Here is a 13864-nt window from a genome sequence, read left to right on the forward strand (position 1 = left end):
CTTTCTTTCTTTCTTTCTTTCTTTTTGGTTATCTTTTGATAAATGGATGGCTTTGGAATGATTTTGTTTGGGAACATGGATCAAGGAAGACACATTAGTGGGGAAAAAGAGTGTCAGAGAGAGGGACGACGAGAAGCCTTACAGTACATCCATCTAGTCCATACATTTTCTCTAGTGCTTGTCCTGTGTAGGGTCATGAAGCTGGAGCCTTTCCTGGGTCATAGGCAGGACAAGCCCCTGGACAGATGGCCAGTCCATCACAGGGATGACAAACACACACATTCATATTCACACTCACCAACAGTCTCCAGATATTGCCACAGCCATATCCCTCTGCAGCCCAAGACTGGTTGCCCACTGAAGCTAAGCAGGGTTGAGCTGGTCAGTACCTGGATGGGAGACCTCCTGGGAAAACTAGGTTGCTGCTGGAAGAGGTGTTAGTGAGGCCAGCAGGGGGTGCTCACCCTGTGGTCTGTGTGGGTCCTAACGCCCCGGTATAGTGACGGGGACACTATACTGTCAAAAAGCACCATCTTTCAGATGAGATGTTAAACCGAGGTCCAGACTCTCTGTGGTCATTAAAAATCCCATGGCACTTCTCGTAAAGAGTAGGGGTGTAACCCCGGTGTCCTGACCAAATTCCCTCTACTGGCCCTTGTTTATCATGGCCTCCTAATAATCCCCATCCACTTGATTGACTCTCTCTCCTCTCCACCTGTAGCTGGTGTGTGGTGAGCGCACTGGCGCCGTTGTACTGTGGCTGCTGTCGCATCATCCAAGTGGATGCTGCACACTGGTGGTGGTTGAGAAGAAACCCCCTATATGATTGTAAAGCGCTTTGAGTGTACAGCAATACAAAAAAGAGCGCTATATATTCCAGTTAACCTGTCCTGTATGTCTCTGGATTGTGGGAGAAACCCAGAGGAAACCAACATCAACACAGAGAGAACATACACACTCAAAGGTCTTCTGGGACTCCAGTACTGCACAGACAGCACCTAGACTGATGATGATACTAGACTGATGATGATACTAGACTGATGATGTTTTTTGTTTGTTATTTTTGTAATTATTACTTCAGAATTTATATTAATTATTATTATTATTTTATATGAATATTTTATTTCATGTGGTTTTAATTTTTCACAAGTAAATGTTGATGGGTTTTTGTTTTTGGTATGTAAAGGAACAGGTAGGAAATGCTGCTTTTCTCCTTCATTCTTTGTGCTGTAATACAATCAGTAAAATTAAAAGATGTTATTCTCATCCTATGATGAAATACTTATGTGACAAATCATTCAAATTTCAAAGATAAACGTTCATCGTTTATGAAGTGCTCCCTGTTGTTAGTATTTTTTAGATCAGTTTGTTATGAATGAAATGCATGTTTTTTGAATGAGAATTGTTCCCAGTGTTATGATGAAACAAGCTTATTTTGAGACCTATATGATGTGTTTTGTTGGTCTGAGTGTGTTTTGGAGGTGAGTTGAACCGTTTGGCCAAGATTCATGTTGGTAATGCAGACTGTATGAACAGTTTTGAAAATGTGGTTTCAGTATTGAACAATGCTTGTTAGCAATCGAAAAAAAACTGTAAGCGTGTCTTAGCAAATGAGAAAAACAGTATCAGTGTGCCACTTTCTCACTGTGTAATGGCCTATAGCAGGGTGGATGAGGAAACAATTCAGACCGGGAAATTTCACATTCATCCAGGCCATCATATACACCCACAGCAAATCCTGAAACACGGACAACACTATTGTTTGTAAGGCCATCCGAACAGAGGCTGGGCTGTAATTAAAGGCTCTCTATTGAACTGCACCTTCACTTCCCTTTACCTTTTCTTCATTTCCCTCAATATCTCTGTCTCTCCCGTGTGTGTGTTTGTGTGTGTGTGCGAGTGTGTGTGTGTGAGAGAGAGAGATAGTGTGTGTGTTTGTGTGTGTGTGTGTGTGAGAGAGTGAGAGAGACAGATAGTGTGTGTGCGTGTGTGTGTGTGAGAGAGAGAGAGACAGATAGTGTGTGTGTGTGTGTGTGTGTGTGAGAGAGAGAGAGAGTGCGTGTGTGTGTGTGTGTGTGTGAGAGAGAGATAGTGTGTTTGTGTGTGTGTGTGTGTGTGTGAGAGAGAGAGACAGATAGTGTGTGTGTGTGAAATAGAGAGATAGTGCGTGCTTGCGTGAGTGTGAGTGTGTGTGAGAGAGAGAGTGTGTAATCGCTTTCCTGTAGCTCAAATAGTAGAGCATGGCACTAGCAACGCCAAGGTCATGGGTTCGATTCCCAGGGAAAGCAAGAGCTGATAAAATGTAAAAACTGTAACTTGAATGCAATGTAAGTCGCTTTGGATAAAAGCGTCTGCTGAATGCATAATAATGTAATGTAATGTGTGTGAGTGTGTGTGTGTGTGTGTGTGTGTGTGTGTGTGTGTGTGTGTGCATGTTTATGTGGTTTATGAGGACACAAATTTGTATAATGACATGGGTATGACAGAGGTATTACAATATGAAGGTGGTTTATGAGGACACTGCCTATGTCCCCGTAATTCAAAAGGCTTAAAAAACATACTAAATGGTGTTTTTTTGAAAATCTAAAAATGCACAAAGTCTCCTGTGAGGGCTAAGTTTAGGTGTAGGGTTGGTGTAGGGCAATAGCACACACAGTTTGTTCAGTATAAAAACCATTACGCCTATGGAGAGTCCCCATAAACCACAAAAACCAACATGTGTGTGTGTTGGTGTGTTGACACACCACACACTCACACACACACACACACACACACTGATCATCTGAGAGACTGTATGGTGTCTGATTCCACACATCATGTCAAAATTTTCCACTAAACTTCCTATCAGGTTTCACACATTATTGTGTCTACAGAGATCTCCGCTGCATGACCTGCTGCCATTTTTAAGCAAAACATTACAAAAGGAACACTTAAGAAATTAATCTCAGAAAAGGCCTGAATTGGAATTGCACTAGTCGATGAAAATAAAACTTTAGATGAGCTGTCCCAATCAGACTGATCCAGACACACAGCGTTTAAGTGTCAGTGTGAAGCAGAGAGAGAGCGGCTTGAGTAAATCTCCACTGGGCCATCTGCTCTGACAGCTCGGTCACATTGGATTGAGTGACAAATCCACAGCAGCTGCGTCACTGTCCAGCCTGTCCTTCTCTCCAGACAAACCTATCCTCTCCCAGAGTCTGGTGTGAGGAAGAAGCATCTCAGCAGCAGCACTGTTATGTGATGAAGCATCCCAACATGAATGAAATGCACGTCTGTGAGCCCTGAGCGCGTCACGTGATCCGCTCTGGATGGATGTGGAGAAGGAGAGCGACTCAAGGTTAAACAGGGGAGGAGGAGCTTGAGAGTCACGTGATGCGCTATTCCTCTGGGAATTGGTGATGGAGCAAAAGATAGACTGCGCGTCACGAGATTAAAAAAAACAACTCAAAAAATAAATAAACATCTCACATTATTGCGAGCTCAAGTAGCTAAAATTCAGGTAAAACTAAAGATTTAAAAATGTGACGATCTTATAGTAATCAAATGAGGAGAAACCACTCCTGCTTTTGTTAACCGCTGTGTGCACACATGACGTGAGGAATCAGCCCGCAGCATCTGCAGCCTCATAGGTGCTTCCTCCTCCTCCTCCTCCTCCTCATCATCATCCCGGTGAGGGAGGAGACAGGAGGTGATCCTCACTCTCTCTTCCTGCGGCCGGCGGCAGCGCGTCTCAGCTCGGCTCCACGCGGCACAGATGAGCGCTGCGGCATCGCTCCCCATGAACGAGACATGCTCGCCTTCGCGTTAGTCGCGGGCTCTGTCTGGGTTGTGCTAGGTGAGTGTCCTCATGCTCGCTCGAAACACAGAGACGGACATCATTAGATGCTCACGAATTAACATCGTCTGAGAGAGGCATTCTCTGCGCTATCTCATCTGTATCAGCTACTCTGTTAACACTCGCCTCAGCAGCGCTTTGCTGATGGTGCTGTTGCTGATGGTGGTATTTTTGCGTTATGCGGCACGAGACGCTTAAGAGCTCGAGCGACGCGTCGCTGCGTGAGAGTGTGTTTCTGTGAGTGTGCATGATGTGGAACAGCGACGCGAGACACTTATAGTCGTGTAACTTATATGTCTTATGTTGGTGCATGTTATGGGACGTGGTGTTAAACGGCTGGTTTGCCGGTGTCGTGCTTCATTGTAGGCTACTACGCAGAGGCCGGTGACGTAACGGCGAGAGCGGCGCGCCTGATTGGTGGAGCTGTCCAGCGAGGGGGTGCTGAAGCGTCACCGCGCCTCACTCCACCCAGCTGAGCGGGTAGCGCACTGCTTAGGGCACTGCTTAGGGCACGACGGGTTCTGCAGCCAGGGTAACAGTGCGAAGTGTTTCTTTTATTCAAGGTAACCGGCTCAGTGACACGCTCTAGCACTTAATTTCTCCATTTTATGAGTTTCGGTTCAAACATGCATGCTTGCGCCTTTTGATTTTACTCAAAACTCAAGGCAGCAATTAAACTTAAAGTGTTTGGTTTGGTTTGGTTTTTGGTACAGTGTAGCCTTCACCTCGTGCATTTTTCATAGCCATGTGCTGATGGCCAGCACTCAGACACCCACAGCTCGCCGAGTCGAACCCGAGCGGCCCGGCTGCCATCCGTATCAATAATATATTGAGTCCAGTGTGATGACAGACAGAGGTGAACCTAATCTTTCAGCCCGTCCTCTATAATTTAAAGATTTAGGCTTACTATGTGACACACTGCACTTACTGTAAAAAGTGCTAACCTGGAATTGTCACCATTAAAGTTCAAATGTGAGAATTCTGTCATCGTTTACTCTCCCTGGAGTTGTTCCAGAGCTGTATGAGATTCTTTATTCTGCTGAACACAAAAGAAGATATGTTGAAGAATGTTGGTAACCAAACAGTTGACGATAGCCATTGATTTCCAAAGTATATGAAGGTCAATGTTACCAACAACATATTGATACCAACATTCTTCAACATATTTTTGACTCAAATAAAACCTGGTAATTTAGATGTGATAATTTTGGCTTGATAGCCAGCTTTGCGTTGACTTTAATTAGTGTACAGGACAAGCAAACGTGCAAAATCTCATTAAAAATGCTCAATCCTTACTGAAAGTAATGCAGAACGATTTATCTTAAATCACAAGACGAGTGAAAGCAAGACTTGGGATTTTCTCAGTCTGTTGCTCAATGGTCTCCAGCACTTCTGCTTTACAGCTGGACACCGACAGCTGGCTGTTTACAGGAACATCACCGAGATCCTCTTTTGGCCGCAGTCATGTGTGTCTAGCCACAGCCCATCTCGCTGAATGGGGAAGATTGATTTTTATGATTGTGTGGACCATTGAAATGTCGCTTAGTGAGCAGAATAATGTGCTGAGTAAAGAGGACGTCTTGTGCGGCTCATGCTAGCTGGGTTAGTTGGGTAGGTCATGTGTGAGCGCTAGTTGTTTGGATTACTCTCACGCTGGTAATGATGTGCACCTTCATGCATTTCAAAGAGCAGCGGGACTTCTGGCTTTATTCAAGCAGATACTAGAAAATGTGGTTTAGTATGAATGGATGGACCTGAGGTTACACTGAGAAGAACAAAGCTGCATGTGTTACTCTGCAGAGCTGAGTTTTGTGTTGAGCTTGGCTCAGTGATGTTAACTGATATAGCAGCTGGTTGAGAATGTGTGTGTTTGATTTTTAATATGTTGTGCATCTCTCAGCCGGTGTGTGTCTGTGTGTGTGTGTGAGCTGTAAGCTAAGACTGTGTATCATGTAGTCAAGGGTAGACGGAGAGCGGTGGATTATGGGATGGAGGGAGGGAGGGCTGAGCGGAGCCGCATCTGCTGAGGGTGGTGTGATACGGCGGCCGCGAGGACCAGCGTTTCCATAATCACTGCGCTGCAGCAGCATTCACACAGAACCAGAGCGATCAGCGCTGCTTAGCTGCTGCAACACAGGCTCAAGACATATCAAGGAGACAAAAATGCCTTTAAATTCAGTAACTGCAATGAATTCATTGTAACAGTTCAGCTCCATCAGTGTGTACAAGAGAGTGTGTGTGTGTGTGTGTGTGTGAGTGTGGTCACTACAATAACCATATTTTGATTCTTTCTTGCTCTTTGCAGACTGTATAAAGTGGCGACCTGTTTCTAACCCATAAAATGACTTTTGTTGGTATAAATTACTGCATTTGGGTTGATTGAGTAATTATTATTATGTCAGCGTACAGTAATGTCTTGTTAGTTAACCTAAACTAGTAGTGAGCCATATGTTTTTACAGCATTTGTTCATTAATTTGTTCATTGCATTAATATTTGTAAATGTTAGATAAGAAAATGTAATTGTGTAGTGTTTGTTCATGCTATGGTTAAAATGGTAACATAGGACTTTTGATTTGAATAATGAGTAGTAAATGTTGCAATTAACATTAACTGAAATTCTGTAGAAGTATTGTAACTAATTAAACCTTTTTGTAAAGTGCTACCTAATGATTAATTGCACAGTTGCACAGTGTTCAGTGCAGATCGGGTTCATCTTCACACTACATCTAAAGGACCTGCTTATTATGAACTGAACTTAACTGTCCTAAATATGTTAATATATACCAAAAAAGGTTAATTCAGGTGTCCATATCTCTTAATGGAAACATCTGCAAGTCACTTTTTACAAAAGGTAACACTACATGAACTGCATTTATTCAAGAAAAAAATATTATATAACATCACTGATTACCAACTTCGTTAAATCAGGTAGAATTAGTTCTTTAGGGCAACAGTGCAGGAGACGTGACCTACATGAGAGGAGCGGTCTTCAGGAAGTCAGCACATGTGAGGAGGGAGAGGTGGACAGACTTTAGACAGCCAATGGAAAGCAAGGGTTACTCCCGTCCATCTGTTTTCTGGACTAATAGGCCGTAATCTCCGGTGACAGCGCAAGCTAATTGCTAGTGATGCCTTTGTGGGGGCGGGGCAGGGGAGGCGGAGCCTTACTCTCCAGATCCCGCCCTCAAGATGGACAGCAGCCAATCATCACTGCTCACAAGCTCCATTTGCAAAACACACATGGAGAAGCTGGTCTAATGACTATAGAGACCTAAACTCTCAAGTGCAGTTTTATGAAGCAAAGGAGACTCCAGCAGCAGAATCACAGCAGAGCACACTGATCTGTGTATTATTACTCAGCTCAGCCTGCTGATTATGGATTCATTATCCAGTGTCAAGCATTAGATAGCAGTATTTTCTCGCTGTTTTCTCTCAGTGTCATTGCTTTGGTAATGTGTCTCTCTCACGATACTTTAGACCAACTTAAAAAAACACTCTCATACTCTTGTTACAGCCTAACTGATATTTTCCCAAGTTATATTTATGGTTTGGTTCCAATTTTATGAACCAAAAATAAATCTTTTCCCAAAGACAAAAACCATTAATGCAAAGTTTATTATAAAGACCATCTCATACTTAATCAGAGTATTTAGACTTTAGACATAAGCCAAAATGTTACTTAAAGGGATAGTTCACCCAAAAATGAAAATTCTTCATTATTTACTCACCCTCAAGTAGTTCCAAACCTGTATGAATGACTTTGTTCTGCCGAACACAAAGGAAGATATTCTGAAGAATGTGGGAAACAGAGCAGTTCTGGGGCACCATTGACTTCCATAGTATTTTTTATTTTTCCTACTATGGAAGTCAATGGTGCCCAAAAACGGCCTGGTTACAAACTTTCTTCAGAATATCTTCCTTTGTGTTCAGCAGAACAAAGTCATTCATACAGGTTTGGAACTACTTGAGGGTGAGTAAATAATGAAGAATTTTCATTTTTGGGTGAACTATCCCTTTAATGAAGATCGATATACATTTCGATAGATCGATAACTTAATTTCGCCATAAACAAAAGTTAAATTAGGTATAATATGAAAGTAAAACTTTCACTGAAGATAATAGTAATATTCTTCATTTTATTAGTCACTGTTTACTTACTAAAAATAGACAACTTTTAAAGACCTTAATGTTTATTATGATGTTTTTAAAATATGCATCTTTTTTTTTACACTAACTTCTGTAGTGAGTAAAGCGGTTAGACAGCCGGTTTAATTAGACAAACACACTTTGAGCAAACGAGCCGGTTGTGTGTGTTTTCTCTGTGGTTTGTAGTGAACTGAGCACTATAGAGAGCAGAGGAAGACCAGCGCAGAGCTTCATCTGAGCTTTGAGCTTATTATCAATATCTGACCCTGTCCTGCTTCACAGCCTAACCGATCCGTATCGCCAACAGACCTTATATCTAAAGTACATTCCAAATCATTGTGTTTAAAGTAGTGCTGTCAAACGATTAATCACAATCCAAAATAAAGTTTTTGTTTACATAATATATATGTGTATACTGTGTATATTTATTATGTATATATAAATACACACACATTCATGTATATATTTCAGAAAAATATGTTATTTTTAAATACTAAATATATTTATTTAAACTAAATTAATATAAAAATAGACATGTAAATATTTTCTAAATATATACTGTATGTGTGTGTACATACAGTGCAGTGCATACAGTGCCGTTATACAGTTTGCCCCCTTTCTGTTTATTTATTTATTTATTTTGCATATTTTTCACACTTAAAAAATTCAGATTATCAAACAAACTTTAATATTACACAAAGATAACCCAAGTAAATAGAAAATGCTGTCCAAACCTGCCTGGCCCTAAGTGAAAAAGTAATTGCCCCCATATCTAATAAGGGTTTGTGCCACCCTTTGCAGTAACAACTGCAGTCAAGTGTTTGCGATCACTGGCAATGAGTCTTTCACATCGCTGTGGGGGAATTTTGGCCCACTCTTCTTTCCAGAATTGTTTTAATTCAGCCACATTGGAGGGTTTTTGAACATGAATGTTCTGTTGAAGGTCATGCCACAGCATCTCAAGCGCATTTAAGTCTGGACTTTCACTTGGCCACTCCAAAACCTTAATTTTGTTTTTCTTGAGCCATTCAGAGGTAGACTTGCTGGTGTGTTTGGGATCATTGTCCTGCTGCATAACCCAAGTACGCTTGAGCTTGAGCCACAAACTGATGGCTGGACATTCTCCTTCAGGATTTTCTGATAGAGAGCTGAATTCATGGTTCCATCAATTATGGCAAGTCGTCCAGGCCCTGAAGCTGTACAGCAGCCCCAGACCATCACACTACCACCACCATGTCTGACTGTTGCTATGATGTTCTTTTTATGAAATGCTGTGTTGGTTTTACGGCAGATTTAACGGGAACACACCTTCCAAAAAGTTCAACTTTTGTCTCATCAGTCCACATAATATTTGCCCAAAAATCTTGGGGATAATGAAGATATTTTTTGACAAATGTGAGACGAGCCTTTGTGTACTTTTTGGTCAGCAGTGGCTTTTGCCTTGGAACTCTCCCATGGATGCCGTTTTTGCCCAGTCTCTTTCTTATTGTAAAATCATGAACACAGATCTTAATTGAGGCAAGTGAGTCCTGCACGTGTTTAGATTTTGTTCTGTGTTCTTTTATGTCTTTCTGGATGAGCTTTCGGAGTAATTTTGGTAGGCCAGCCATTCCTGGAAGGTTCCGCACTGTTCCAAGTTTTCTCCATTTGTGGATAATGGCTGTGGTTCGCTGGAGTCCCAAAGCCTTAGAAATGGCTTTATAACCCTTTCCAGACAGATACATTCAGTTTGATTTTGTTTCTCGTGTTCTTGAATTTCTTTAGATTGTGGCATGATGTGTTTCTCTTTAAGCATGCTTCACTTTGTCAGTCAGGTTCTATTTAAGTGATTTCTTGATTCAACAGGTCTGGCAGTAATCAGGCCTGGGTGTGGCTAGTGTAATATAAATCAGCTTTCTAAAATCATGTGGTTAATCACAGTTCTTTCTTGATTTAACAGGAGGGGGCAATTCATTTTTCACATAGGGCCAGGTAGGTTTGGACAGTTTTTTCCCCTTAATAAATGAAATCATTATTTAAAAACTGCATTTTGTATCTACTCGGGTTATCTTTGTGTAATATGAAAATTAGTTTGATGATCTGAATATTTTAAGTGTGACAAATATGCAAAAAATAAAATAAAAAACAGGAAGGGGGAAAAAACCTTTTCACAGCACTGTATATACATAATAAATATACACAGTACGCACACATATATTATGCAACAAAAACGTTTATTTTGGATGCGATTAATCGTTTGACAGCACTACTTTAAATGATCTTTTGTGGTGTTTTAAAGAAGTACTCTTATTTTTATGTGTGACTTACTAAAGCTCATGTAAAGCACTTGATTATGATTAGAAATGCAGTGTGATATTACATATTATATTGAAAGTTATATAGCCGTATATATTTTCTTAGTACATACATTTTGAATGTACTAGGTTGCGACTTCATCATTACAAATGTGTAATTACAAATATATTTAAATACTTGACTTACCAATAGTTACAATAGATTGTATACAATAGATAATACTTTAACCATATTTCAAAGACAATAGAAGTAACTATGAAATGATTAAGTCTTCATGACTGCATGAGAAAGACTAATGTTACATTAAATATTGCTGAACCCATCATCATCATCATCATATATTTTCAAATGCACTCTTTGAATAAACATGAACTACTGATCTTCTGAGGAACAAGTGAAACGCTCGGTCAGAATATGAATGTATTATATTGCATATCCCGCAGACGTTCTATATTTAGTGCTGATAATCCTTTGATAATCTACAGCGTATGAATGAACGCTTGTGCATTAGGAGAGCATCTGTATAGTGATGGATGAACTGGCATCAGATGATGTCTGTGGAGATAATCAGAGGTCTTCAGGATGGCATGATAGTGTGCCGCTGCCTCTGTAGGCTGTTTGTGAACATGTTCTGCCAATATAATTACCATATCACAGTGGTTGGTTTCTTATGTGCAGTTATTTATGAGTGCATTTAAAGCACATGCAGTCTGGATAGAAAGGAAGTTACGAGTAAATAGACTTTAAAAGGCTCCACAAACAATCAATACTTTATATAGAAACATAAGCAATTTTGTTGCCAGGAACAACCAGAAGAGCCGTTATTTTATTGATAAATTATAATAACACTTAAGTAAGTGTTAGCATGCATATTACTAGCATATTCTTGCATCGTAGATGTTTATTAACACTTATAAAGCAGATAGTAATGCATGACCATATTCTACTGACCCAACTCCTAAACAAGCACTACAACAACTACCTTATTTACTATCAGTGAGGAGTTTAATGAGGGAAAACTCTACTGAGAGAAAGAGTGAATGCGTTTCCTCGTCTGAAGTGTTACTGCATCAGTCTCTTTCTCCTCTGAAGCGTATGAGCATCACTTATTATGGACATTTTAAGATGAAGACGGTCTCCTGAGATTCCTTGACAAATGAGAAATGAATTCTAAGATGATGAATGAGGCAAGACCAATGATAAATATACTTTAAGAAGTAAAACAGTTGAGTGTCATCCAGTATTTGTGTGAACTGAGCAAAAGTGCAGAACCTTGAGAGAAAGACGTGCGCTGAACTGTACTGAACGTGCACTTAGTGTAAACCTTCACAGTATATTCTTAAAAACTGTACTTGCACATGATAGAAAATTTATGAAAAATTAATTAATGGCCATTTAAGTGACTTAAAGAGAGACACTTTCTTGACTGTTTCTAAACACTAAAGTACACTTTTAAAATGTGCACTTTATATTAATGTAAAATCAAATTTAAATTACATTTCACATCATTATGTTTCAATAATCTTCTGCTGTGCTTTGAAGTACTCTTATTTTGACATGTTGACTAAAATACTAAAGCACATGTAAAGTACTTGATTATAATTCAACTTCAGTATGTTATTTGATATTAAAATTAATGTTTATTAAATTGCAGCTTCATCATTACAAATGTGTCAATTTATTTAAATACATGACAAACAAGCTTCAGCAGGAATGACATTGAAGTATATTTTATATGATCATGAATGCTTGAGTTCTATGTAGGATGAGTGGCATCTGGACTGTGACAGCGAGGAGCTTCACTGCGTTTAGAGCACGGCTTGTGGCTTCATTCATTGATTTAAAGAATCACTGCCTTCTAGATACTTAAAACCATTTCATTCACTCCTTTTGTCAAAGAAAATATCTCAGCTGATGTTTGAGATCCTGCAGTAAAAGCAGATGCAGATCTCTGAATAAGCGCTGATGTGATTTCTGTGAGAGTGACTGACCAAATCCAACAGAACTGATAGAGTGGACTTTAGAGAGTGTGTGTGTGTGTGTGTGTGTGTGTGAGAGAGAGTCAGACGCCACTGCTTCTCCATGCTGGTGAGTGACTCTGATTATTATATCGACTTCACACACTTACAGCAGATTTGATGTGATATCTATATACTGCACAATCAGAGACTGTGGACCTGCGGGTTACAGAGCTGACTGTTAGAAACCTAATGCATGCTGATGAATGTTAGACGTTTTTGGAAGTGTTTACAAATCAAGTCCAGAGATGAAGCACAGAATTACTGGATCTCAGACCAAGTTTATCAGTGTTCAGCTGCACACGTCTTCACCACACACGTCACACACACACACACACACACACACACACACACACACACACACACACACACACACACACACACACGTTGGTTTTTGTGGTTTATGGGGACTCTCCATAGGCGTAATGGTTTTTATACTGAACAAACTGTGTGTGCTATTGCCCTACACCAACCCTACACCTAAACTTAGCCCTCACAGGAGACTTTGTGCATTTTTAGATTTTCAAAAAAACACCATTTAGTATGTTTTTTAAGCCTTTTGAATTACAGGGACATAGGCAGTGTCCTCATAAACCACCTTCATATTGTAATACCTCTGTCATACCCATGTCATTATACAAATTTGTGTCCTCATAAACATGCACACACACACACACACACACACACGTCACTTATGGAAAGACTGCTCAGGATCAGCAGATCTGATCTTCTGTAGGCGCAGCTGCTGTGATTGAGTTTGTGTGTTTTCTTCATGGTTTGGCATGAGTTCATCATTTTGAGACTGAGATGATTTCACCGGCCGCCAGTGAAGCGTCTGCAGATAAAACTCTAAATAAAGACGAGATACGGTCAGCTTCAGCACGTCCTCATCAGACACCCCTGTTGATATTCTGGTTAGGTGTGTTTTGAAGCATGTCAGCTGGTTTTAGCTGGTTTGAGCTGGTTTTATCTGGTTTAAACTGGTTTAAGCTGGTCCTAAGCAACTAGCTCCTGCTCATGACCAACTACGAACCAGCTTAAACCAGCTGCCATGCTTCACAACACACCTAACCAGAATATGCTGGTTTGTTCAACAGGGACTTGGAGAAACGCTGCCGAATTCCAGCATGTGTGCAATTCTTCTTCATACTTCATTTTAATGCTAAATCACACTGTAAGAATAATTGCTAACTCTTTCCAAATGAATAAACTTTCAAAACAACAACAAAGCTCAGTGAGTGTGTTTGTGTGAGTGTGTGTGTGCGTGTGTGTGAGTGTGTGCATGTGTTTGTGTGAGTGTGTGTGTGTGTGTGAGTGTGTGTGAGTGTGTGTGTGTGTGTGTGTGTGTGTGTGTGTGTGTGTGTGTGTGTGTGAGAGTGTGTGAGTGAGTGTTCAGGGGTGTTTGGATTAGACAGCAGACTGTATGTTAATGTGTAAGCTGTCAGAAGAAGTGAGCGCTGCTGTCTGTTTTTGTTGATGTCCAGATAAACTGTGACTTTGTGCTTTCAGATTTATCCTTCCTCATGATCATGCATGTTGGATCTGGTCTGATCTGTGTGTGTGTATGTG

The 13864-nt window shown here is 40.5% G+C and overlaps 1 protein-coding gene across 2 annotated transcripts in view; it reads left to right on the forward strand.

Moving 5' to 3' along the window:
• The first annotated feature begins 3193 nt into the window (after positions 1-3193).
• The window catches only part of LOC306856017 (long-chain-fatty-acid--CoA ligase 6-like), a 31250-nt gene continuing 20579 nt past the window's right edge, over positions 3194-13864 (forward strand). Inside the window, exons 1-2 of one of the 2 annotated variants that reach the window (XM_079394976.1) lie at positions 3640-3835; positions 4202-4398. Coding sequence is in view for 1 of the 2 variants with exons in the window: in XM_079394975.1 (XP_079251101.1) it covers positions 3790-3835 (46 nt within the window). In the remaining variant the exon portion in view is untranslated. Of the gene's footprint in view, positions 3836-4201; positions 4399-13864 lie in introns of both variants that reach the window. The other variant, XM_079394975.1, reaches the window with a different exon arrangement.

The sequence above is a fragment of the Barbus barbus genome, assembly GCF_936440315.1.
Source record: "Barbus barbus genome assembly, chromosome: 36".
NCBI lineage: Eukaryota > Metazoa > Chordata > Actinopteri > Cypriniformes > Cyprinidae > Barbus > Barbus barbus.